Raw genomic sequence first — 26,884 nt, 5'->3', positions numbered from 1 at the left:
AAAGACTGTCTGCCCTTTGACCCAGCCACAGCACTGCTGGGTTTGTACCCCAAAGATCATAAGGGAAAAGACTCGTACAAGAATATTCATAGCTGAGCTCTTTGTGGTGGTAAAAAATGGAAAATGAGGGGATGCCCTTTGATTGGGGAATGGCTGAACACACTGGTGTCTGCCGGGGATGGGTTACTGCTGTGCCCAAAGGAGTGCTGAAGTGGAGGATTTCTGTGTAAGCTGGAAAGATCTCCCCAACCGAGGCACGGCGGAAGGATCAGAACCAGAACAGTCTCCGTGAAAGCTGAAGCACTGTGGGACGATCAAATGCAACAGCCTGCTACAACCCTGCGGAACGTCTGGAAAAGAAGGCTAGTCGTCTCGAGGGAAAGAACCACGGGGCTGTGGTTTTTCCAAGATCATGACAAACACGGAATCACACAGAAATAGTTTGTGAGGAATAAGACATGCATAAACCAATGGCATTGCTTGTCCGCTCGGGGAGGGGTGAAGGAGAAAATACGAATCATGGAACCACGGGAAAATATTCTTACAAATTAAAGAAAAGAAAGTCGGAGTAGAGGATTCAGACATATTTATACCTGCTTCTTCTGCCCAATTCTGTGGGCTCTAGCCTGTGCCTGGAGATCATTTTGTGGGTTCCAGTCAGAATCAAATATAACAACAGTATCAGCAGACGCCAAGTTGATGCCTAGCCCTCCGGCTCGGGTGGAAAGTAAGAAACAGAAGTCCTGCAGAGACAAAAGAAAAGAGCGACGCTGTTCAAAGTCTATCACAGTGAAATGGCACAGAAACAGATGATGCAGCCATGTGAATCCCCTGAGGGCCAACACGATAGAGGGAGGGCCAATGCTCAGCGTCAAGGCAAATTCACCTCTCTGAGCATCACTGCAGCGTACTTGTTCTTGCACCCTTAGTTCCCTTTCACTTTTTAAACAGAACCGGTCCATATCAAGACAAACTTACAATGCATGACACCACTAAAGTTACCAAAGAACCCTATCCATTTAAATGGGGTACAATAATAAAATCCACACCTCAGATCCTTCAGCATTAAAATGATCTAATGCCTGTTTTCTTAATTCCCCTTTGATTGAGCCATCGAGTCTCTGGAATGACAAAAATATATTGGTTAAGATAATCAAAAGGAAAACAATGTTAAAACTCTTATCTGAAAGTGAAACAAAATGGCAAGATGAACACGTGACTGAAACTATGAATTATTCATTTATTTTTCAGTTTTTCGTTTACTTCCTTTAGATCGATGTTCTTGTTTCTTTATCCGTTACTGAAATCCTAATAGTTCTAACGTGTCGGTGAGCTGAGGGAACAGCGGGAGCTACTCAAACAAACAAATTGGAGACGAATCACGGCCAGGAGTCATTTACAGGATTGCCAGACCTCCTTCGGCACTCTCGGAACCTCGCCCGCTACCCTCGACTAAGCAGCACAACGGGCACCCAAGCTCAGTGTCCAGCTAAACGGGTGGGCACCTGGCCACGGCTTCACTTCTACCCCTCGGACGTGCTCAGCATCCGCCTGGCTCTGAGCGCGCCCGCAGCGCCGCCCACTGGGAGTGAGATGGTGCCCAACTCGGATTTGCAGGAAGAGGAAGTTCGCTGGCGACAAGGAGCGCGAGGCTCCCTCGCCAAGCCAGGAGAGCCAGATGCTAAGCCAAGGCCCGCTGACCCTCGGGCTCCCGTTCCCACATCCCGGCCCCTCTCCGTCCCAGGACGCCTGCTTGGAGCGGGGCGCCGGCTCCGCGGAAGCCGGCTAGGCCCAGGAATGGCAGGATGAGTGGGGCGAGCCAAGCGGCGCCACACACATGCGCACCGCGGCCTCTGAATCCCATGGGCAGAAGAGGAGACCCGCTCCGGGAAAGCTGTCTTGGGAGATGTCGCTCACCCCTCTTTGGACCCAGCGCTGCCCAGCCTATCGCTGGCCTCTCCCTCGGACCCTGTCCCGGCTTCGGGCTCAGCCGCCCACCGAGACTTTTGTCGAGGCCCGAGGAGGCAGTGAAATCATAGAAAAGGCAATGCGGGGAGGGAGGAGGGCGAGGAATGTTTGTGCCGAAAGGTGTCCCCTCCTAGGCAGAAGCAGAGCAGACACAGAGACGACCCAAAGGGCCGGCTCAGAGCACGAGGCCTTCGGGACGGGCCACCATGTTAAGGCCGCCGGCCAAAAAGCCCAAGAGAAGTCTGGGCCGTGTGTGGGGACGACGACAGCTAAGGCGCAAAGCGGAGGTCTTACTTGGAACGGGAACTGACGATACTTCAGGTATTCTGCCAGGATGTCCAGCATCCGCACCATTTGGGAGAAGATCAGAACGCGGTTGCCTCGCTCTTTCAGCCGAATCAGCAGCTTGTCCAGAAGAATCAGCTTGCCGCTACTTCGGATTAAATGCTAAAGAAACCATCAGTTCTCGTTAGTGCGGGTCACGGACAAACGTCAACGAGCCCGTCGGCTACGCGACATTGAAAATCAGAGAGCGGCGCTGAGAGGAAAGCTTCAGGCCGCAGTCACGACTCTGAAAGATCTACAGGAATGGAAGCGATCGGCATCGCCTTCAGGCTCCTCTCAAAACCCTTTCATCGGCTTTTTCCGCTCTTCCTTTAGTTGACATTTATTTGCTCTTTTAGGTTACCGTAGCCTGAACTGAGTGTTTCCCCTCCACAAAAATCCAGGTCTGGCCCCAATTTTAATGCCAAGTCTTGAAAAAGACAAACGAGAAGCGAAGCCAAAACACAAGCCAGAGCCCTCTTGCTGCTGCCCTCAACATAAAAGCGAGAGCTTCCTTTGGACAGGAACACGGCGCAGAAGGCAAGATCACCTGATTTGCGACGTGGCTTTGGTCTGGACCCAGCCGACATGTCGCTGCCTCTTCCTTAAAGAAGGCCAGAGAGCACCCGCCCAGGCAGGCGGTTATAAAAAGGAGAGCTAGCTGTGCGTGCACACCCAGTTTGCCCACAGCCACCCAACAGGACCCTTCCACGGCCAATCAGCTGCTGGCTGGACTTGACAGACCGAGTCGATCGCCAGGACCGACTTTCCACACGGCACTCCCACAAAGGTAGCGCGCGCTCCCTCGATTTCCTTTCCCTTGGGCAGGCGTTCATTTGGGCAGGGCATTCCCAAGTGGCTGCCCGATAGAAAGCTCCCAAATGGCGTCAAAGCCCTGCACAAATGGTTGTAAGGGATAAAGCACAAGAACAGGAACGTCCTTGGAATAAAGCCCAACCGACAGGACTCATCGAATGACGGCCTCACGAGGACGGTGCTTTCTTTCCTCTTCAGCGTTTTTCTATCAAGGACATTTTCGACAAGGACTAAAAGCAGGAGAAAAGACCCTCCCCCCGACCAGGCTCTCCAGACCAAAGCTCAGATGCGTGTTTTTGCCCCAATTTCCCCGAGCTGATCTAGAAGAGGCACAGCCGTCCCCATACAAAGTCCCCAAATGAGGGTCCCGCAGCAGGGACAGGAACCAACGTCAGAGCTTCCTGCTGCTGACACTTAGAGCTGAGCAGCAGGAAGGGGCTCTCGCTTCACTTCCTTGAGTTCTTCCCGAGCTGATTCCGCCTTTGGAAGGCTATTTTCTAACTCAAAAGACTAATACGTGCCTTGGGTCCCTTGGGGCAAACGTCGAGACTCAACACAAGAATAGGCCCAACTAGCCCAGGTAGCCGGTGATGGAAGAGGGTTAGTGCTAAACTAGCTCGGCACGACAACTCCAAACACACACGGGCACGTGTCGGTCTGTGAGTTCTTTAAAACTAGGAATAAGGGAAATGTTCGCCCCAGAACCCAGGCGTCTCGGGAGCGCTCAGGAACCCCAAAGGCCTGACGCGCAGGCGCTTACCTGTAAGGCTTCCTGCTTATTATAGAACTCGCTCGTGTCGGGAGGCTTGATGAGGTAGCAGTGGTTGCAGCACTTCTTGAGCTCCATCATAATGTTCAGGAAGCCGGAGGTACTGCCCTTCGAGCCTTTGCTGAGGGCCTTGTAGTTCCTGGTTAAGATCCATCTGGCAGAGAAAACAAAGAGCGCTCGTGAGACGTCGAGAACTAAGATCGGCCGAGCCGGCGAGAGCCCAGCGCCCCGGGGATGCTTCTGGACCGACTCGCTCATCAAGCAGAGACCCAAGTCTACCTCAAAGCCTCAGTGACGGGAAACCCGGGGGTGGGGGCTTCGAACTCGGGGCAGCAGCGGCAAGCATCGGGAGTGTCACTGCGGAGGGGCGCCAAAGACTACGTCCCAACTCGATCTCTGCGGAGAGCGGACTCCGGCGCGTCCCTCCGGGCTCTCCGCGGCTCCGTTGCCCCTGGCTTCGCGCACTTTGCTCACCTTCTACGGGGCGACAGGACTTACTTGTAGTACTGCTTCTGCAGCGCGCTCATCTCCATCCTCAGAATCTGCTCGACTTTGGCGGGCAGGGACTTCTCGACGTCTTTCTTCACGCGGCGCAGCAGGAAAGGCTCCAGCTCCTTGTGGAGGCTGGCGTAGCCGTATTCTCTCCCTTTGCCGTGCTCTTCTTCAAAGTCCTCCCAGGAAGAAAACCTACAACACGATCGGACTGGTTAAGGAGGCGACCAGAACTTGGTTCAGTCGGTCATCTTTACGACAGCGGCGCGCTCGCCAAAGGGGCCCGATTTCTGCCTCGCAGCTCTCTGGTCAAGGTAAATCCCACAGGGCAACGGTGTCTGGGCGTCGTTCCTTTAAACAGGAACAGAGGGGGGTGGGGTGGCATTCGCCAGGAAGGCCCGAGCCGTGTTTCCCCCCGCTGAGGCTTCCGGCTCTTGCTGAGCTAAGCCCTCCCCCGAGGCGCCTCTCTCAGACCACAAGTGTGGGGGCAAGCTCTGCCGCTCGTCGCCGCCCTCCCCTCTCCTTGCCCACAGCATTGTCTTAGATGCAGAAGCAGGCCTTAGCCTGCTAGTCGGCTTACTTTTCGGGCATGATGAAGTGCAGCAAAGACCAGAGTTCCTTGAGGGAGTTCTGCAGGGGGGTCCCCGTGATGAGAAGGCGGTGATTGGACTTAAAGTCTATCAAGGTCTTATAGAGGAGCGAGTCGTCATTCTTCAATCGATGAGCTTCATCCACCCCTATGAATGCCCAATTCAGGCCCCCAAGGAACGCCTTAAACACGAAGCCACACACTTCAGTTAGAAGACAGTAAGCGAGTCAGTCCAAGAGAAAGCCTTACCTTTGCTCAAGGCAGTCGCAGACTAACGCCACTATGAAGTGGCCTAAGCGGAACGCCGCCGCCAAGCAGGGTCTACAAGCTGAGGTCACGGGCGGGGGCGTCTCAGAGGTCATCGGGCCCCGGGCCGGGCCGTCACGGCGGGCTCCTCGGGCGCACCCTCCCACAGCCCGGGGCACCTCTCCTTGCCTGCAGGTCACTGATGGGGGGGCAGCCCTCTTTCCTGCGCCCTCTCCGGGGCGTGCCGACCTCGCGGCACGGGTCATCGTTTGACAGAGGGACACACGGAGACCCAGAAACAACATGGCCACTCGCTAGACTGGCTCGCCACGGGCTGGAGCGAGGTTCAACACGCGCTCCGCCCACCTCTGGCACCCCACTGCCCGTAAACCCCCGGTAAACCGACACGGAGCAGGCACAGACAACAGGGAAAAAGAAAGAGTGAAGCGACGTAGGGTTAGGTCACGCTTCACTCTGCTGGCTTCTCGTTCTATCTGGCACAAGCTCCCAATTAGAAGGGCCAGAGACGAAGAGAGCCTCGAACGATCAGCCGGCGCCAACTGAGAGGGCGCGTCAGGAAAACAAGGCCAAGAGAACCGCGGATGGAACAGAATCGTGTGTTTCCACGTAAAACGGTGTTCGTTTCAAGTCCATCAAAACTACTTCGATGGACTTGATCTGAGATTTGATACACGTGGTCCTTGTAGGGTAAGCGGAGAAGGATGACTACAGCGTAGCCCCAAGTCTGCTAACTCCTTCCTCGGGCAAGCGAAGAGGCAGCTCGGGCTCAGCTGCTTGGTTAGGACCGTGTTTAATCAACATGGAGGACTTCGGATGCAGAAGCCTCCACCGCCAATGCAAGTCAGCCACTACGAGCAGCGGAAATCTGAGGCTATTCCAGGAACACTAGGGGGCACATCGCCACACGGTAAGTATGTGTGACAGCTTTTCCCGACTGCAGAACTCGATATCCACGAGCCTACAGTCCTTTTCAAAAACAACACGAACCACCCAAAGTATCAGTTTAAGAGCGTCTTCCTCCCACAGATTCTCTGTGAGGTAGGTGGGGAAAGTTTTACCCCCATTTTACAGCTAGGGAAGATACTGACACCTGCAGATATGAATGGACATAATCACAAAGCTAGTGAAAATGGACTTTTCCAAGATGCGATTTAGATTTTCTTCCAAGTCCTGTACTCTTTCCATTGGGATATAATTTTATACCAGTCACTGTCTTCTCATTAAAATATTTATTTTTCAGTGAGGTATTTAATTCAGACTGACAATGAGCTTAAAGTAATCATCAACAAGCTTTAAGAGCTTGCGAACACATCATCACATCATCGATGTCACCAGAAACAAGGGAAGTAGAAATGATTCCTAACCTCTTGCCAACATGTATGACCAACAGACCCACCCAGAAAGGCTCTATTTCATGACCAGTTGTCACGTACCTTGTCCTTCAGTAAAATTTCGTAAGTTGTCAGAAGAATATTAAATTTTAAGCGTTTGGTTTGAAGATGCATCCATTCATGTGTTCTTATCTACCAAACAAACAAGCCAAGAAATGGTCTCAAACAAATTATACTCATTGCAACAAAGCATCAAAATGATAACACATAACAAATTATACACCCTATAATCAGGAGGCTTCAAATAAAGATTAGACAAAGAAATAATTGTCAAAATCTTATGTCCCAACCAGAGTTTAAAGTTCATTTGGAACTGGGGGTTGATGAAGGTTCATCTTAAAAGCTTGTGAATAGAAACACTGATTTAATTTCTTAAATTACTCATTTCTAATGAGATATGCCTTACTATAATTATGAGGAAACGACTTACCATATTTCTGCTGTTAATATCCCCTAAATAGACCACAGCATTCATCTGGGGAGCCCATGTCTGAATCTCTCTTTGCCAGGAAGTGAGTGTGGAAAGTGGTACTACTAACAAGAAAGGCCCATATAATTGGTGTTCGTGGAAAAGATAGTTAAGAAATGAGATCGTCTGTATTGTTTTTCCAAGGCCCATTTCATCAGCAAGTATACAGCTATTTCCTCTACAAAATACAAGAAAAGAAGTGTTTTCCCACATATTAAACACTTAATCAATAAACATTTATTCAGCACCCATTATATGCAAGACACTGTGTTAAGTGCTGAGAGAAATACAAAAATATTTCTACACTCCCTTCCAGGAGCTCTCTGTATGGGAAACAAGACAAAACCTTGAATGATGAACCAGAAATGAGAGAGATGTAGGAAGATGGGAGGAAGGAAGAGAAAGAGAAAAGAGAAGGAGGTCTTCAGTTCTCGTCCTACATGCCAAACAATAGAGGTTTTAGCCATAAAAGAACTTACATCTGGCTTAGAACACTTACAAAAGCCTTCTTCTGACCCCAGGAGAAACTCTAAGCAGAGAAATGAAGTTTATTAAAACATAAGGACAAGAATCACTAATGTGGCTTTCGAGGTGATGTTCCAAAGACAGACAGGAGTAGAATAACAAGGAAGCAGAAGAAAAGAACATGTTATCATAGCAGAAGATAGACACCAGGAATTATGGGCTCGGAGCTATTGAATACAAGTATTAATCACACTCCTATAAAGTCATAGCCAAGTTATCCAAGAAAAACGGGTGGGCGACACATTGGACCAAAGAGGATGTGATGTGCCTGCTCAAATCACACAAACAAGGCTTGATCTTAAAACGGGGAAGTCGTTGGGGAAGGGCGGATGGAGAACAAGGCTCCCGAGTGGAAGAGATGGGGTCCAGTCCCCACAGTTCACTTAATGTGAGGCTTTCAGCCACTTGTGATCTGCATCTGTAGGGTTTCCTTATCTGAGTTCATAAGGAAATCAGACCCAGCCAAAAAGACGACGACGGGCTCATTTCCGTGGTGCACAGGGCTAGCGCTGGTCTTGTTGACTGTCAGGACGTCTGTGCCTTCTGGCTTCCTCCTCTTCGCAGCTCCTAGAACTGGGAAGAAGGCATACGACGGCGAGCCCATTCACAGGACCGATAATTCAGCTAAGCTCCAGGAAGGTGAAGGGCCGTCCGAGCGCCAACAATAATTAGAGCTGCAAACTGGGCCGAGTCCAAATGTGCATCTTCCACGTCACCACGCTGAGAGCAACTGAGTGTGTGCGGGGGGGACCGGGGAGGACGAGACGCCTTTACAGAGCGCACGAGTGAGTTTAAGCGCGTGGGAAAGGGAGGCTGAAACGCCTTGTCTGGATCCGCGCTCTCTAACGTGGGGCCCTCTGGGGGTAAGTAGCGGGAGAACAAGGTCATTCACAGAGGAACCCTTAAACAAGCCTTGATTAAGTGCCAGGCACTGCGCCGCGGGCCGGGGACAGCAAGAAAGGAAGAGGTGGGACCCGCGCTGAAAGGAGCCAGAGAAGGAAGAGCAGAGAGCACCGTGCAGGTGGGGAAAGGCGACACACAAGCGGGCTACGCGGGGCTCCAACACAGAGCGGGTGGAAAGGGACAGAAAGGCAGGAAGGGGGAAGCCAGGCAGAGAGCGCCCCGTCCGTCCTGTCCGGTAAAGGGTCCTCCGGAGTGGGAGATGCCCGAGCGAGGCCCCGACGGGGCCCTTTCACCGCGCTGGGACTTCGGTGTAGGACGGGAGTGGGAGGCAGCTACGAGGGCTGGGGGGCGCGTGGGAGTCACTCACGGGCCGGTCCTCAGAGCGTCCCTGGCGCTCTCCACAACAGGACCCCAAAGAGCCTCTGCCTGTGGCTGGACCTGGCGCCAAGGCTGCGCACGCAGCAGCTCCGCCACAGGAAGGACAGCCATTGGGCGGGCGGCCCGCGGCCCGGAGATGCTGGGCGGGGACGCCTTCCAGGGCCTCCCAACTCGCCGGCTCTTAGGAGGCACCCCGGAGCCACAGGCCGGACGCCGCCGCTCCGCTGGCGTTTCAGCCGCCCGCCAGAAAGGCGGAGGGACGGGGCTTCCTGGAAGTGCAGGCTCGCAGCCGCTGCCAGTGAGGCGGCTAAGAAGGAGCCCTCACTGGTGGGGCGCTCGGTGTGCTTGGGCTCATTTCTTCGTCTTCAGCACCCAAACTGGGGTGGGGAGGAGCGGGAGCAGAGCTTTCCGACCCCGAGCAGTGCTCTAACGCACCTCCAGATGAAAAGGCAAGGGGGACACGCTGCGGCAGGCACAACGCCAATCCGTGGTTTTCGACACCAACAGACTGCCCGCAGGACTGTGCCCGTGCGTGGGGCACGCCTGCGCTGCCCGCAAGCTGATAAAAATGACGTCACTCATCAGATCCCTTCGGTTTGCAAGCTTGGGGACAGCTTCTCGCTGGAAAGGCGAGCCGCGCCACTCCGAAACGTTTCCTGCGGAGAGTTTGGAGCCCGAATAGCCAGACTGCAAACCGCCCTTTGCCGCTCGTGTCGCAGAACTCGCAACGTCACGCAAAGAGGCTCCGCCAAAGAATGAGCACGGTGCGAGGCCGCGCCGTCACCCATGACACAGTGCTTCCGTTGGGGTCAAGCTTTTCAACGGACAACCTTTAAACCCCAATAAAAAAATCACGGCATGACAAGATGCTAAAAAGTTCTCAACTGTGTTCAGTAAAAGCAAATGGGATTTTGTGCTTTCAGAAAATAAAATAAGTCATTTCAAAATCATTTCATCACATCCCTTTAGTTTTTAATTTTGTGCATTGCATGCATGACGCACAGATAAGCACAGATGAGTATCTGCTGCCCTTTCTAGAAATGCTGACTTCTTTATTGAAGCAAGAGTTTTCAGACTATTTCTAAATCATTTTAAAAGAGGGCTTTAAAAAAAATCTCTCTCATCCTTTTTAATTCCTTTTTTCTGAATAGTTATAGTAGAGAGAACAGTCCATCTTCAGCGTGGGAAGAAATTATGCATGTGAGTTTATAACTGCTCAGAACATCTTACTGATGAAGTGAATGACCAAAAACCCGGAAAATCGCTGCCCTAGCTTCTCGTGGCTCTGCTATAACCAACAGTGCAAGGAAATGACTTTTTTTCCTGTGTGGTATCATTTTAACCTTAACAAAATTCTGGCAGCTGCGTAGGTCAGGGGATTGAGAGCCAGGCCTAGAGACGGGAGGCCCACTTCCCAGCTGGGTGACCCTGGGCAAGTCACTTCAACCCCACCGCCTAGCCCTTGCCGCTCTTCTGCCTTGGAACCCAGACACACTATTGATTCTAAGACAGAAATATGGGTTAAAAAAAATCCTAAGCATGAAGAGCTAAGGAAGGAAATAATCTGACTTAATGGACAACTTTTTTGATTTATAGAAACATATAAAATATGTACGGCTGTAATATTTCCACCGCTCTTCTAAATAAATCTCTCTTGCTGTTCAGTTGTGTCTTGCTGGGGTTTTCTTGACAAAGATAATGGAGGGGTTTGACATTTAATCCTCCAGGTCATTTTATGGATGAGGAAACTGAGGCCAACAGGGTTACGTGACTTGTCCCGGGGCAGCCGGATTTGCACTCGGACCTCGCTGACCTGGTGCACCACCAAGTTGCCCCAAATGACTGTTGGTCAATTTTGAAGAATCGAAGGACTCCCAGAAGGACAACGGGAAAACGAAAGGGCTGTGGCTGGATACAGCCAGGAGGAAGACAAAGTGAGAGAAGAAAGAGGAAGGGGTGGGGCAGAAAAATGATCACTAGATGATGATCAATGAAAGAGAGATGGGACCAGGGAAGATGTGGAAGACCCTGACCTGGACTGGACATGGAGGCAGCAGTGGAGTTAAGGGGAGCAGAGGAAGAGAGAAGTGAGAACAAGCTGCTGAGAGTGGCACGACCCAAAGAGGAAAGTCAAGTTCCGGGACATCTCCTACTTGCAAGCCTGTCGCCATTTACAATGAGCTGAGAAGTAATTCCAAGAAACAATAGGGACAGCACAGAGGAATATTGAGACGATCGTTGTAGAGCGCTTAGCACAGGGCCTGGCACATAGCAGGCACTTAATAAATGCTTGTTCCCTTTCAATCCCCACTTAATAACGGCTTAGTCATTCCATTCTGTTTAACGTTACACGAAATCACTGGGAATTCTATTTGTCTATTCCAAATCCAAACCATCCTCTTTGAATATGAAACGAAACATTCAGTGTACTTACTTGCACCATGAATGGGCAAGCCAGTTTAGGCCATTCAACTGATAATCTCTTAATTCTAAGCCTTCGGGTCCCCCAATATAGGACGGCTGCTTCTTCAGCGCCACAAACCTCGGCCTTTGCTTTAACACCTTGGGAGAAAAAAGGGTTAGGCTGCAAAACGTCCACAGAAGAGATCAGCACTTCAGTCCCCCCAATGCCCCCGAGGCTGCCACCGATTTCAGTCCCCCCCAAATACCCCCGATTTCAGTCCCCCCCAAATACCCCCGATTTCAGTCCCCCCCAATACCGCCACCGATTTCAGTCCCCCCCAATGCCCCCGAGGCTGCCACCGATTTCAGTCCCCCCCAATGCCCCCGATTTCAGTCCCCCCCAATACCGCCACCGATTTCAGTCCCCCCCAATGCCCCCGAGGCTGCCACCGATCTCAGAGTGCGCCACTCGTGCCAGCCATGGTGAGCACAGCGCCGCGCTCCCGCGACTGCGGCAAGCGGCAGGATGGCCGAGCAGGGCCGGCGAGTGCGCGGGGCTCACACAAGAGGGACATCAGAGCCCGGCCCTTCTCCGCAAACACCCCGAGGTAGCCGAGCGCCTGGACGTCCCTCGAGTCTCGTGGCCCGTTAAGTAGCCAAGGATCCCAAGCCAAAGCCGCGCCAAGCTCCAAGCCAGGAAGCCAAGGCAGGTCTGAAAGGCCGGCCGTCGCCACCTAAAAACTCTGGTCTTCGTTGGATCGCCTTTCGCTAAACTGATGCTAATTGCCAGTTGCATCGGGCAACAGAGGAATAACGCGGGCCAGGAAAGAAGCCCGCGGGTTTACTTGCTTCTCCCCACTCTCGCATGCTCCTTTGCTGCCTCTTTCCCCAGGACAAGCACGCCAAAGCTCTTGTTCCTGTGCATCCGCCTTGAACCCGACTTGAGAAGCTGTCACGACAGCTCATGCCATGCCAAGTCGCCCTCACAGATTTTCATTTGTTTCCCCCTCTGCAATAGGTCCCTTTCTAACTGTGGCACGTGTGCGGAAGGGGCTCTTTTATTTCCTCCGAGAACGCTCTGAGGGCTCCGGCTCTCTCCGGCACTTGCCACGTCCAACTCTACGCCTTGCTCTCCTCCACTCCCCGTCTGAGCTCGCCTCTATGGATGTGTGAATCTGGACTAACCAGACCGTCTAGGAATGCTTTCTGGCTATCTGGCTAGCTCACTGGCTAGAAGTGATTCTCCACGGGTCAAGTCTATCGGAAAGCTCCAACGGATACTTACTTTGCAATCCTTAAAGGGGGTGGTTTTGGATTGATTCCTACTGAAATATTCATCTATGCGTGGCTGGAACTTTTTGGAGATGAGAGCCCCGTCTTCCCAGCTACATTCCGAATAGGGAAGGCCCTGCCACTTGCAGTAGTAATCAGGATAGCCAGCTGCTGACTTCTGATTGGAATGAGCTGTGAAATAAAGAAGCCATGTTAGTTTTCATAACAAGTAAAAAATGTTACCATTTCTCGAAATGACAACTTATGGAAAAAGCATAAAGAGGAGACAGGAAAATAGAAGTAAATTCGGTTACTAACCAATTATTCTTTCTACTATTTGATACTGCTTATGGAGATCATCTGTAAGTTCCTGCTGACAATTATAATACTCCACATCTTCTGGAGAAGCATTTTTCAACCTAAGAAACAAATATTTCATACTTTTCACTTGGCGGTCTAATCATTTTTCTTATTAGTTCATTCTTAGACATGCTATACAAGAACAAAGACATGGCACAGAAGACAAAGTTGGGAAGGACAGCTAGGTTAAAGCAAGCACAACAGGTCCATGATGGAGACAATACAATTTTTAAGGTAATCTCAAGGTATCTGAAAGCTAGGAGGATACTGAAAGCAGGACAAAAATCTCAAAATTTTAAAATAGATAAAACTCCTGGGTGATTTGACTTAAAAGAAGAACAAACCAAATGATTGTCATCCAAAATGAAAAGACTAAATGCAGCAGCAATTAAGGTGAAATTTAAACAATTATTAGGAGTTATTCTGCTCAATTATACGCCAGTAAAACTGACAAAGTGAAATGGATGAATATCTACAAAAATGTAAATTGCCCAGATTAATGAAAGAGGAAATAGAATATTTAAATAATCTCATCTTATAAGATATTAGAAGAGAAGAATTTATGACCAAACAAGAGATGTAAAATGTAAAATGATTCATTTTTTGTACAAACAAAACCAATGTAACCAAGATTAGAAAGGAAAAAACTAGTGAAAAAATTTTACAGCAAATTTTTCTGATAAAGGTATCATTTCTAAAATATATAAAGAATGACGTCAAATTCATAAGACTATGAGTCATTCCCTAATTAACAAATGCCCAAAGGATACGAACAAGCAGTTTTCAGACGAAGAAATCAAAGCTAATAAGAATGCATTTTTTTAAAAGGATGGAGGTGGAAAAGGGTTAAGAACGTACTTCTACAACAATATTTATAACTGTTCTTTTTCTGATGGCAAAGAACTGGGAATTGGGGAATGGCTGAATAAATTATGGCATATGTTGATGATGGAATAATATTGTGCTATAAGAAATGTTAAGCAGGATCATTTCAGAGAAAGCTAGAAAGATCTATATGAACTTATGCAGAGTGAAATAAGCAGAACCAGGAGCACACGGCACACGGTGACAACAATACTGTGAAAGACTTGGCTATTTTCAGCAATACAATGATCCAGGACAATTCTGGAGGGCTTATGACAAAGAATGCTATTGCTATCTAACTCCAGAGAAAGAACTGTTGGAGTCAGAATGCTCAAAGCATACAATTTTTCACATTAGTTTATTTCTGTTTTTATTTGGGGGTTTTGGTTTTTATATGTGCATTCTCTTATAAAAATGACCAAAATGGAAGCATGTTTTGCATGATAATACATGTATAACCCAGATTAAATTGATTACCATCTCCCTAAGGAGGGAAGGAAGGGAGGGAGACAATTTGGATCTTATAATTTTGGAAAACATATGTTGCAAATGATTATGACTGGTAATTGGGGGAAAAGAAAGGAAGGAAAGAAAGTAAAAGGAAGAATGGGAGGGAAGGAAGGAAGGGAGGGAGGGAGGGAGGAAGGGAGGGAGGAAGGGAGGGAGGGAGGAAGGGAGGGAGGAAGGGAGGAAGGAAGGAAGGGAGGGAGGGAGGAAGGAAGGAAGGAAGGGAGGGAGGGAGGAAGGAAGGAAGGGAGGAAGGAAGGAAGGAAGGGAGGAAGGGAGGGAGGAAGGGAGGAAGGAAGGGAGGAAGGGAGGGAGGAAGGGAGGGAGGAAGGGAGGGAGGAAGGAAGGAAGGAAGGAAGGGAGGGAGGGAGGGAGGGAGGAAGGGAGGCAGAAAGGAGGGAGGCAGAAAGGAGGGAGGCAGAAAGGAAGAAAAAAGGAGAAAGAGAAAAAGAAAGAAATTGAACAAGTAATCATTGAACTCCCAAAGGAAAAAATCTCCAGCACTAGATGTATTCACTAGGGAATTCTATCAAACAGTTAAGTAATCATTAATTTCAATACCATATAAACTATTTAAAGACGGAGAAAGGAGTCTTATCAAATTCCCTTTCTCACCCAAATATGACTACCTTTCAACTTTTTTTAAAACCATTTGGGATTTTCTTGACAAAGATATTAGGGCAGTTTGATATTTCTTTCTTCGGCTCATTTTACAAATGGGGAAACTGAGGCAAAACAGTTAGTGATTTGCCCAGGATCGTACATCTAGTAAATATCTGAGGTCAGGTTTAAATTCAGGAAGAGAAGTCTTCCTGACTCCAGATATAGCACTCTCTCCATTGGACCACCTAATTGCCCACCAATTAAAATAAAACTTCATTAGTTCAGAAATTTTAAATTTGGAATTTCTGATCATTGAAATATGTCACCTAATGCCTAAATAAGATTTCAGAACTAAATGTTACAAATTGAAAATGGTAAGATGTTTTGTGAAGTGATCTGGCCAAGGCAATTCATGAAGATGTGGTGTGCACCCATGATTTCATTGGTCTAGGGAACTCCAGTGAACAAACTCGGGCTACGCATGCAGATCAGCAAGGGTTCTACACCGTATGTCCTAGAGAACTGCTAAGAATCTGAGTGGTTTGGGCACCACACGGCCAGGATACGGTGGAGTCAGACCTGATTCCAAGTCACCTTGGCTATAAGACAAGCTCTACCTCCCAACCAGTGGTCCAGTGGATAAAACCCCCCAAAGTGAAAACCAGTCCTTGGCCCTAGGTAGCTCTCTTCTGTTGCTGATAGGGTACTAGCAGTCAGTGGACTCATGGAGAAGAGACAGGCGCTATTAACAGTTTTAAAATCCATCAATGATCATATTAGACAGGAGCACCCCAGAGAATCAACTAAAAAAGGGAGTTGGAATCATTCACAACTTTAGCAAAGTCGCCGGCTATAAAATAAGCCCATCAGCATGTCTATATAGTTTTTTCTATATATTTCTATATAACAAAGCCTGGCAGCAAAAGCCAGAAAAAGACATTCTCTTGAAATTAACAGCAGATACTGGAGGGCAGTCGGAGTCTCCCTGCCAAAACAGACCTGGGAACTGCAGGAAATGGATCACCAAAGACTCTCCACACAAAACCGGTCTAAACAACTGCTCGTGGTTAGGCTGAGTAAATATAATAAAAATGGCAACGTAACCTAAATCTGATCTACTTACTCACTAAGGAAGCTGTCCAAAAGCTATTTCGTAGGACTAGGAAAAATAACAACAACGTACGTGAAACAACAGAAGGCCGAGCATATCAGAGCAATCAGTGAAGCAGAGTCAGGGAGGCTGGTGCAAACCTCAAACTAGGGGACAAAGGAGCAATCATCGAAGGAAGAAGCAAGCCGGCGAAGCATGACGGGGTGTCCAGATGAACGAAGAGGGGCTTCACTGGGTAGCCCAAGAGAATAGGAGAATTTACCTTGTAGCGGCGCTCGTTTGGCAGTTTCTCTAGTCACAACAACTTCCAGCTAGACACAGAAAGGCCCAGCCGGAGGGAATCTCGGGGGCAGACACTCTGGCGGCTGAAGGGGCGACTGTCCGATAACGGAGCGGGGGCTGTGCGTCACGCGGCACAGCGGGCAGAGCACGGGGCTTGGAAGCCCCGAGTTCAGATCGCCCCTCGGGCATTAAGGAGCTACCTGAGCCGAGGGCACGTGGCAGCTTCCGTCAGCCTCAGTTTCCTCTAGAAGACAGAGCTAGCGGTCACTGTAAGGGTCAAACAACACTCGTAAGGCTGGCGCGCAGTAAGCCCCGCATACACAGGAGCTCCTTTGATGCGGGGGAAGCCGCACACTGTCTGACAGTCGCGATAGGTCTGTGAGAGCGCGCCAACGATGTCCAAAGGGGCGAGAACGGGCATCGCCCAAGCGCAGGCGGAGGCAGAGCAGGCAGAGCAGGCGTGTCCTGCCCACTCGTGACGGGGCCGGCACGTGTGGGAGACTCCCGCGAGGCAGAGTCGCCCCGGTGCCCAGAGACCAGCGGGCAGGGAGTGGAACTCGGTGCCCGGCGATGACCGGCGTTGGCCGGCTACAACACGCCCTGGGCCCATCGGGGTCGGGAGTCGTTTCCAGCCTCGCCTGCTGGGCAAGCGCTCTGAAGGCGGCCACTGGCCTGACAAGTGAGGAATCGGAGGAGGCCAGCCAGTGCGGGGAGATGAAGGAGAGCCGCCACTTGTCCCTGGGAGGGTTCTGGGGCATCAGGCGGGGCTCAAGCTCCACCCCCAGGAACTTGTCAAAGGCCTGCAAGGGCGCTGGGCAGGCTATGAGGAGGAACGCGAGGCCCGAGGTGCGGGCAGATGGGCTCGGCATAGGAGCCGATGGGCCCGCCCCCGGCCTGGTGGGAGAGTCCCTCCACCTTCCTCGCCCCCCGTATCCCCTCCTTCGTTCAAGGTCTCTCGCTCTCCTTCAGCCTCCCTCTTCTCCTCCCCAGTCGCTCGTCGCTCTCGTCCCTCCTTCAGTGCTGTCTCCGGCGTCTCTCCTCCGTGCCTGGTGAACTAGCCGGGTCTGTACAACGCTCGGCATCCCTCCAGGCCTGAATGCCCAACCCCGAAGCCCGGAGGACTCCTGCTCATCCACATCTCTAGCATGTTACTTTGCTGAGGAACAAAGACAAAGGAACTTCAAACTGGTGCCGATGGGCCCAGCCCGAGTTCTTTATCTCACACTGGGCCTCCCTTACCCACTCTCGGGGGCTATTCCAAGCCTCGCTTGGGCTCAGGCACTAACACTCCCTTCGGACCTCATCCGCTCCTCAGAGCGCAACGACCTTCTCCCGGCTCGTCTCTCCATTACCCAGATGCACTTTGGCTCTCCCAAACGTCCCGCTCTCCTCCCTCTAATCTGGCCTCACTCTCGAGGCTACCACTGACTTCCACTCCTGCACACGGAGAGCCTTAGCTTAGTGTCATTCTCAGCTTCCTCTCACGTAACCCCCATCATCCATCCCTGTGGCTAACGCTTAGACTAGGACGTCTCTTCAATGGCATCCCCGTCTCTATTTTCAGTCACGACCCTCACTCGGAACTTCATTGCCTCTGTCACGGCTACGGTTAATCGTGCTGTGACTCGCTTCTCCCCCTTCTTAACCCAGGGGTGCCAAAGTGTCCATGTGACAAACCTCCTATCTCCCTACTGTGAATCTTAAAAATTCTCAGACGCTACCTTGGAACATTTGGTTAAGGCTATTTCCCATTTTAAACAATGGAGGTACTTATCAGGAATGTATGTGAGAAATTTACATTACTCCACCCATACTTAGGCATACTTTAGGGGAAGATACAGTTGTAAACTCCTTACTGAACAATCAAAGAAAAGTACTTGGAACTCATACTTATAGTGAGGCAAAAGCCCTTAAGCTGGTCTAATTTTTAGGTCTAATACAAAAGGGTGTTAAGTACCTATGAAGGTCAAATTAAATCAGGCCAACTTGCAAAGGACAAGATTAGTCTACTCAGGTGTGAATTAAGAATGGTCAGTCCTGTGAAAATGTCTACTGTGAAAACTTAGGGGAGGTGACATAGGAGAAAATTCTCTTTAAAAGGAGGTCAGAAGGCCTCTGAAGGGGATTCAGCTATGGAGCTGAATTGGAGGCTGGGCTTCCTGAGCTAAACTGGAGGGTCTCTCTGAACACTAAAATCTTGCTTGGAAGGATCTTGTGAGTTGATAAAAGAATGACTGATCTCTCTCTTAAGGCTTAAGCCTAGGCTGGCCTAGCCTTTTTCTCATTATTTCCTCTTACTCTCTCTCTTTCATTCATTCCTTAATTTGTATCCATTAAAATCTCCATAAAAACCCAGCTGACTTGGGTATTTCATGTTTGGGAATTTTCCCATGGCGACCACTATATCTTTGCTTTGAAACCCCATTTCCACGGTCACAGTTTATGCCAACCACTCTTTTAACGGCAACACTATTCCTTTCTCAGTGAACTCCAGAGGCTCCCGTCTACCCTAGGAGGGAAGAGTCCGTTTAGAATCTAAAACTCTTCAGAAAGTGTTCTCTGGCTACTTCCCTTCTTACACTTGATTCTCCTCCACAAGCTCTACAGTTCAGCCATGACAACATGCTTACTGCTCACATCTAGGAGACTTTGCCCTGCCTGCTCCCCTCCCTTTGCAGCGCTCTACGCCCCAATTTCTGCGTCTTAGAATTCCTAGCTTCCTTAAAATTCAGCCTAAGTACAGCTCAGGGGGCCTTTCCTCGCTTTTCCAGCTACTAAGCTGGTCTCTATTTAATCTATATCACTTAGTTGGTACCAATTTAGAAACAATGGATCTCGCCAGGCAGAGTTTAAGATCCTTAAGAGGAGAGAATGTTTTAGGACTGAGGCTTAGCCATGTTCAAGCTGACTAAGAATTTGAGAAGGGCTTGTTGACTGGTTTGTGGCCCTAAGACAGGTCTAGTTGAGGTCTTCTTCTGAGGAAGTGAATGCATTTTCCAGGACGAGGCTCGAGATTCCTGGTCTTCTGGACTGTCCAGAGTCCTGCACAGGACGCCTGGCCTGCAGCAGAGCCAACAGACTCCTGAGGCAAGCCTCAGGCTGGGCCAGTGGATCGGTGGAGATTGCCAGCTGTTCTTCAGCGGCAGAGAGCCTCCATGAGCCCTTTTGAGAGACGCCCCCTGACGGCAGGCTTGCTGGGAGGGGAGTTCTGAGGCAGGACGTGAAACGCTGCCTGTCGCCACGCTCGAAGCTCTTGGAAGTCTACAACGGGGGCCTCCACCGCCTTGCCTCTTCCTCTCTCTGAGCTGATGGCTCCGGCGCCGCCCGATGGAGGAGGATGTAGAGAGCGAGCCTCCGCCCTCGCCCTCCTAATCGCCCTCGTGCCCTTCTGCGCGTCTCGCTCTTGCCTCGTCTTCCTTCCGTCTCTCTGACAGCGCCTTCTGCGCATCATCTGGTGGACCTTCCCCCAGGCCGGCCACCCCGCCCGCCGGCTGCACGACGTGGGCAGGTGATTTCGTCAGAGCCGGTTGGCATCTTTGTGGTGGCAGCCCGCTAGAGAGATCTCTTGGACACTCCCTTAGACAATGCAGATCTGATTTTATTTACCGATGGTTCCTCTTTTATGAGGGATGGCATACGTTACACTGGAGCTGCCGTAGTCTCAGAATTTGCCACTGAATGGTCAGCTTCACTACCTTCTAACATTAGCGCTCAAGGAGCAGAACTCATAGCTCTAACACAAGCTTGTATAATTGCCAGGGATAAAAAGGCAACAATTTATACAGATTCTAGATATGCTTTCGGCATTTGCCACTCAGTCGGGATGTTATGGCTCCAGAGAGGATTTTTAACCTCAGCTGGAAAATCCATAGCTAATGCAGAAATTATTAATGAAGTTCTTTCTGCTCTCAAACTGCCTAAAGCCCTAGCTGTAGTTCATTGCTCTGCCCATACAGGTGGCTCTGACCCTGTCTCTAGAGGAAATGACCGAGCAGATGCCGCTGCAAAACTAGCAGCCATAGAAGGACCTGGATTAATTTTAACATTAACAACCACTGATAATTTCAATTTATCACTTTCCTATAATGAAAAGGAAGTGGAAAAATGGAAACAAAAATTTAAAGCAAAACAAATTAATGGAGTATGGGTGTCATCTGAAGGAAAACCCCTGCTCCCTAGAAGTTTCTATAACCAAATTTGCCAATCTATTCATAAAAATGGTCATTTTGGCACCCAGGGCATTGTGGACTCTGTCAAGAGAGTATGGATAGCCCCTGGTATAACTACTATAGCCTCTAAAGTATGTTCAGCCTGCCCTATTTGCCAGGCATATAACCAACATGCATATCGTGGAAAAGCCTTTGGGGGACGTCCTCTGGCTTACACACCTTTTGAACATCTACAGATAGATTTCATTACAATGCCAAAAGCTGGACGTTATAAATTTTGTCTAGTAATTGTAGATCAACTAACCAGATGGCCGGAAGCATTTCCTACGACCCGAGCCACAGCAGATTTTGTTGCAAAGATACTTTTAAAAGAAATTATTCCTCATTTTGGCCTGCCAGCACGTATTGACTCCGATAGAGGGAGTCATTTTACTGATTCTGTTCTAAACCAGATATATTCTTGCTTGGGGATAACTCCCAAATTCCATGTTCCATATCACCCCCAGAGCTCAGGCCAAGTGGAGAGGATGAATAAAGAACTTAAGACTATGATTGGCAAATTATGCACTGAGACCCATTTAAAATGGCCTGAAATTCTCCCTCTGGCCCTATTTTATCTTAGAAGCAGGCCTAGAGGAGACTTACATATTTCACCATTTGAGATGCTTTTTGTACATCCGCCTATACAGGCTAAGCCTTTCTCCCCGGCTTATACATCGCTATTAGGGGGAGATATTACTATTGCTTCCTATATACAGGAGTTACAGCACAAACTACGTGAACTTCATGAATCCGGAGCTGCAGTACAAGCCGGACCATTAGACTTTTCTCTGCATGACCTGAACCCAGGAGATAAAGTTTATATCAAGAATTTCAAGCGAACTGGAGCAACTCAACCTTCATGGGAAGGACCATTCCAAATATTATTAACTACTCCAACATCCATAAAGATTGGAGAAAAGGACTCTTGGATTCACTGCTCACATGTGAAGAAAGCATCGTCTGCTGAAACCGATTGACTCTATCCTATGAATTGTGACTCTATCTTATCATATGAATTGGAGTTAATAATCCATAGACAAATGGATGCTTTTTTTTTAAGAATATATTGAATTACTGATTTTTTTTCTTATTTTTCTTATTTCTTTTCTTTTATTTTTTGATCAGAATATTTGATTTTTTTCTCATTTTTTTGTACTGAAGGTACACATAATTAATATTAATATTATTTTTCCCTGCAGTAATACAAGTTAATATATATACTCTTGCTATAATATCAATATATGCCTAAAAGCTTTAAACTATGGGAACCTGCCATTTATTGATAAAATATTATAGGACTGTGATTAATGTTTGTGTCTGATTACAGGAAAAGGGATAAAAACAAGGAGCACAGACTAAACCTGAATAGTGCCAATAGAGCACACAAGAAATATTAAAGTGAGACTCGAGGTTGCGACGCTTAACTTATGTTTAAGTCGTAGGACTTCCTTGTATCTACACTCTTTTCGAAGTACTTAAACAAGTAAAAAGCTTGACTATCATGCTGGCTCCCCATATCCCTGAGGAAAAAAATCAGACGAGGGAATGACATTTCCCCATCAAAATAGAATTCTAATTCTTTTCTTCTTATATTATGGCAACTTCCTGTAGTCTTGGCTACAAATGGCTAAGTGAAATATTACTGCATTCTGTCCTACATACTTGTGGGATAGAAATTACTTTAAACTGGACCTATACAAGGCCTATTTTGAATTTTTCTTATGTTTTTGATTATTTTTCTATTCTTTTGATAATTGACACATACATCCCCATAACTGAACATTGCATTCTGAGCTAAATTTGATATTTTTTAAATACTTACTTCAGGGGGGAATTGTATTTTAATTTAAAATCTAAGAATTTTTTTTATTTTTGAATTTTTTTTTTGTTTGAGATTGTATTTTTATAAAATCCAAGAATTTTGTTTAAGATTTTACTTTTATAAAAAAATTTAAAGATTTTGATTCTGTTTGAGAAAAGATCTTCAAGAAAGAAACTTGAAACTTTTATATCCAGAGAATGAACTGTTGCAGAAAGATGCCGAAAACCTACACTTCATCAAGAAGATCAAGAATGAACTTTGGATGTGATTGATTGGACTGAACTTTTGATTGAACATTTATTGTAACTGTGCACATTTATGCCAAAAGGGACTGCCCCTAATTTGGCTTTCTGTCAATGTGCCTAGCAAACATTGATTTTGCTTTCTTTTCTTTTCTATTTCCTCTCTCACTATTCTAATTTCTCTTAGAAAATTGAATATTGTGTATATCTTTAGTTAGAAGTGAATTTAGAACTACAAAATGATTATGTTAAATGATCAATGGGGAGACTAGTCTCCCAATGATCATCAGGGGGGATTGTAAACCTTAAAATTTCTTAGACTTATAAATGTTGGAAATTTCACTATTGGGAAATTTCATACTTGAAAAATTTCCTATTGATAGTGGGAACTCTATTGGAATGTGAACCCCATTGGCATGGGAGGTTCCTCCTCCTCCCTTCTTAAGATTACTTTAGGACAGAAACCTTTTGCTGAACAATGGAAAGGGCTTTGACCTATGCTTAAGCATAGAACAGGAAGTTCTTTGAGTCATGATTGATTTTAGAATTGATACAATAGATACTTGGAATGACAGAACCAGGTCTTGGAAATTACAATCTCCACCCTACTCAGTCCTAACAGGATTTAGGAAGGGCTGCAGCCTAGATCAAAATTTAATTATTCCAATCTCTACCCTACTCAGGGTAACAGGATTTAGGAAGGGCTGTAGCAAAGGATCAAGATTTAATTATTTGAGAATATGACCTTCAACAGACATGTGCAAAGCCACAGACCTCTGGGCGGTCCTGGGTTAAGCTAGAGCCACCACTGGCACAGGGAAGACATGGACAGTGATTGGTAGATGTGAGAATGGAGGGGAGGGAACTTGGATGGTTCTCTAATCTAGATAATCTAGAGATTATCTCGAGGCTTTTCTGCCATGGACACTAATGTTTCACAGTTATGTAATGGTTCTCCTGAAGTAGGTAAATCTGGAAGCAAGGTGGCAGGGTTAAGAGTTGAACAGCGTTTCAAGGTAATATTTTCACTATTTAATAAGGTTATTTCATACCTTGTAATTCTCTGATCCGAGAATGCCTGTGTTCTATGTTTTATCAATAATGCTTCTATCTCATGTGGGCACATTATTGTTAATGGACATCCCAATACTAAATCAACGGTTTTTGTTACTAGTAAGGCTGTAGCAGCTACTCCTGACCCCGCCTCCCCTCCCCCCTCCCGCACGGCCCCCTTCGCCCCCCCTCCGACACCAGCTGCTGCTCTTCCCCCCGTCCATCTGCCCCCTCCGGACTCCTCGGGCTTCCTTCAAGTCCCTGCCGGCAGCCTGTCTGGCCCTGGAGGCCTGTGTGCCTGAGCGTGGCCGCGCTGGGCCGGCAGAGCGGGCCGGTCGGGCCCAGAAGGCGTACTCACCATCGCTTGGTCTCCTGGTCTTTCTTCTTGTAGTTGTCCAGCTTCTTCATCCCCCTCACGTTCTGCTGCTTCAGGGTCTCCTCCGTCTCCCAAGTGTTGTGGATGTGGGACCAGCCTTTCCACTTGATTAAGTACTGGACCTCGCCCGGCTCCTTGGCCTTCTCGTAGCCGGCGTTGGGGTCGCCGTCCGCTTCCACAGCATAAATGGTGGTCGTGGCGCCGGTTGCTGAAACAAAAACAAGGGCTTGTCTCGGGCTCTTTCAGCGCGCTGCGGCGCACCCCGCGGCTCAGGAAGGCTGCCGGGCGCGCGTCAAGGGTTCAGAGGGCCACAACAGAGCCTCGTGGCGGAGCCGTGGCCGGAGGCCCCCGTGACCGCGCAGCCCCTCAGCCAACTCCCAGAGGCAGAGCTGACCAAGACCGTCTCTACAGGCGCGCGTCAAGGCCTGGCGCCCCCCGTCCCTGTCTGTCTGGCAAAGCTCCGTCTCACTGGCAGAGCAGGAACCAAGCAGGGAATCCTGGGAAAACTCGGGCGGGCAAAAGAAGCCGCGACGCCGAGCTGAAGGCCGCCTCCCTGAGGGCACTTCTGTGAGGGTCGAGGAAGGCCAAGGGGCCGGGACTGTGGGCAGGGCAGCCCGCCGGGCAGAGCCAGGACCGTGGGCAGGGCGGCCCATCAGGGAGAGCCGGAACTGTGGGCAGGGTGGCCCGCCAGGCAGAGCCGGGACCGTGGGCAGGGCGGCCCTTCAGGGAGAGCCGGAACTGTGGCCAGGGCGGTCCATCGGGCAGAGCCAGGACCGTGGGCAGCAAGGAACGCCCGGGCAGAGCCGGGACCGTAGGCAGGGCGGCCCACCAGGGAGAGCCGGGACCATGGCCAGGGCGGCCTGTCGGGCAGAGCCGGGACCGTGGGCAGGGCGGCCCGCTGGGCAGAGCTGGGACCATGGCCAGGGTGGCCCATCGGGCAGAGCCGGGACCGTGGGCAGGGCAGCCCGCCGGGCAGAGCCGGGACCGTGGGCAGGGCGGCCCACCAGGGATAGCCGGGACCGTGGGCAGGGCGGCCCGCTGGGCAGAGCCAGGACCGTGGGCAGGGCGGCCCGCTGGGCAGAGCCAGGACCGTGGGCAGGGCGGCCTGTCGGGCAGAGCCGGGACCGTGGGCAGGGCGGCCCGCTGGGCAGAGCTGGGACCATGGCCAGGGTGGCCCATCGGGCAGAGCCGGGACCGTGGGCAGGGCAGCCCGCCGGGCAGAGCCGGGACCGTGGGCAGGGCGGCCCACCAGGGATAGCCGGGACCGTGGGCAGGGCGGCCCGCTGGGCAGAGCCAGGACCGTGGGCAGGGCGGCCCGCTGGGCAGAGCCAGGACCGTGGGCAGGGCGGTCCGTCGGGCAGAGCCAGGACCGTGGGCAGGGCGGCCCGCTGGGCAGAGCCGGGACCGTGGGCAGGGCGGCCCGCTGGGCAGAGCCGGGACCATGGCCAGGGTGGCCCGCTGGGCAGAGCTGGGACCGTGGGCAGGGCGGCCCGCTGGGCAGAGCCGGGACCATGGCCAGGGTGGCCCGCTGGGCAGAGCCGGGACCGTGGGCAGGGCGGTCCGTCAGGCAGAGCCGGGACCGTGGGCAGGGCGGCCCGCTGGGCAGAGCCGGGACCGTGGGCAGGGCGGCCCGTCGGGCAGAGCCGGGACCATGGCCAGGGTGGCCCGCTGGGCAGAGCCGGGACCGTGGGCAGGGCGGCCCGTCGGGCAGAGCCGGGACCATGGCCAGGGTGGCCCGCTGGGCAGAGCCGGGACCGTGGGCAGGGCGGCCCGTCGGGCAGAGCCGGGACCATGGCCAGGGTGGCCCGCTGGGCAGAGCCGGGACCGTGGGCAGGGCGGCCCGTCGGGCAGAGCCGGGCAAAGGAAGGGAAATACCTCCTTTTCTTCCGGTCCGGCTGTCCATGAAGCGCTCGATGGTCTCAAACTCGTCTTCTTCGGGCTGAGGAACGTCTTCGCCACAAACCTCCAGCAGGTCGTCGGAGTCCGTCTTCATCTCCTCGTCTTCCTTGTAGCTCACGTTGACGGTGGCCTGGCGCCGAGAGCCTCTTTTGTCATAGTCGTCGTCCTCCTCCTCGGAGGAGGCGATCTGCCTCTTCTTCTGCCCGGACACCTTCTTCCCATTCTTTGCTTTCGTTCTGGGAAAGGAAAGACAAAAGGCACGTGTGCCCAAGGACCGCGCAGAGGCCAGCTGCCAGAGGGGGAAGCCCGGGTTCGAATCCTGCCGCGACACGCACTGCTTACACGGCCGCACCAGCCAGTGACCCGAGGAGGTCGTGGATCTGCCCCACTGGGGCGTTTCCACGCCGTGAAATCAGAGAGCGAAGCCCCCCCCCCCATGGAGACCAGATGCAAATCGCCCCCCCCAAGGGCGGGTTTCTGGTACCTGATCTGAGGTTTCCGGCTTCTGACTTTGTTCTTGGGCTCGTAGTCCGATTCGCTCTCGTCGCAGCTGCTCTTCTCGCGCTCTTCTTCCGACTCAGAATCTGAAGCCGTCGCGGAGGGAGACCCTGACCCGGACATCTGCCAGTCCTCACTGCAGCCCAAGGAACAGCGCGGTCAGGGCGCGCCCAAGAGCCCAGACACCCCGCCCAGGGTCTCCGGCCGGCCGGGAGGCGGGGGCGTGGCAGGGCGGGGAGGCGTGGCGTGGCAGGGCGGCTCCCGACCCCGCCTCAGCCTTCCAAAAGCACAAGTCGGGCCAGTCTCAAGGTCACACGTCTCGGGGCGACCCCAAAGGGCCGAGGCTTGTCGCCAAGACCTCGCCCGCCAGTCCCGGGAAACGGCCCGCTTCGGGGGCGTCTCCAGCAGCTCCTCCCCGCTGCGTCAGGAGCCGTCAGGAGGCTAACGTGGGACAGCAGTGCGGGACGGCCCGGCCGGCTGGGGGGGAGAT

General features: G+C 50.7%; 1 protein-coding gene across 2 annotated transcripts in view; it reads right to left on the bottom strand.

Moving 5' to 3' along the window:
- The window catches only part of CHD1 (chromodomain helicase DNA binding protein 1), an 86,046-nt gene that overhangs the window by 31,394 nt on the left and 27,768 nt on the right, over window positions 1-26,884 (bottom strand). For both annotated transcript variants that reach the window (XM_056825002.1, XM_056825003.1), the window contains exons 6-19: window positions 26,381-26,530; window positions 25,873-26,132; window positions 23,980-24,205; window positions 12,885-12,985; window positions 12,580-12,758; window positions 11,326-11,453; window positions 7,047-7,263; window positions 6,659-6,748; window positions 4,950-5,140; window positions 4,376-4,564; window positions 3,869-4,031; window positions 2,263-2,415; window positions 1,050-1,121; window positions 594-743 (exon numbers count right to left, since the gene is read on the bottom strand). In XM_056825002.1, the coding sequence (XP_056680980.1) occupies window positions 594-743; window positions 1,050-1,121; window positions 2,263-2,415; window positions 3,869-4,031; window positions 4,376-4,564; window positions 4,950-5,140; window positions 6,659-6,748; window positions 7,047-7,263; window positions 11,326-11,453; window positions 12,580-12,758; window positions 12,885-12,985; window positions 23,980-24,205; window positions 25,873-26,132; window positions 26,381-26,530 (2,269 nt within the window). The remainder of the gene's footprint in view (window positions 1-593; window positions 744-1,049; window positions 1,122-2,262; window positions 2,416-3,868; window positions 4,032-4,375; window positions 4,565-4,949; window positions 5,141-6,658; window positions 6,749-7,046; window positions 7,264-11,325; window positions 11,454-12,579; window positions 12,759-12,884; window positions 12,986-23,979; window positions 24,206-25,872; window positions 26,133-26,380; window positions 26,531-26,884) is intronic.

This window comes from Monodelphis domestica, chromosome 3 (assembly GCF_027887165.1).
Source record: "Monodelphis domestica isolate mMonDom1 chromosome 3, mMonDom1.pri, whole genome shotgun sequence".
In the NCBI taxonomy this organism is placed as follows: domain Eukaryota; kingdom Metazoa; phylum Chordata; class Mammalia; order Didelphimorphia; family Didelphidae; genus Monodelphis; species Monodelphis domestica.
Note: the sequence above shows the minus strand (reverse complement) of the source record. Positions and strands in the feature narration are given on the sequence as shown.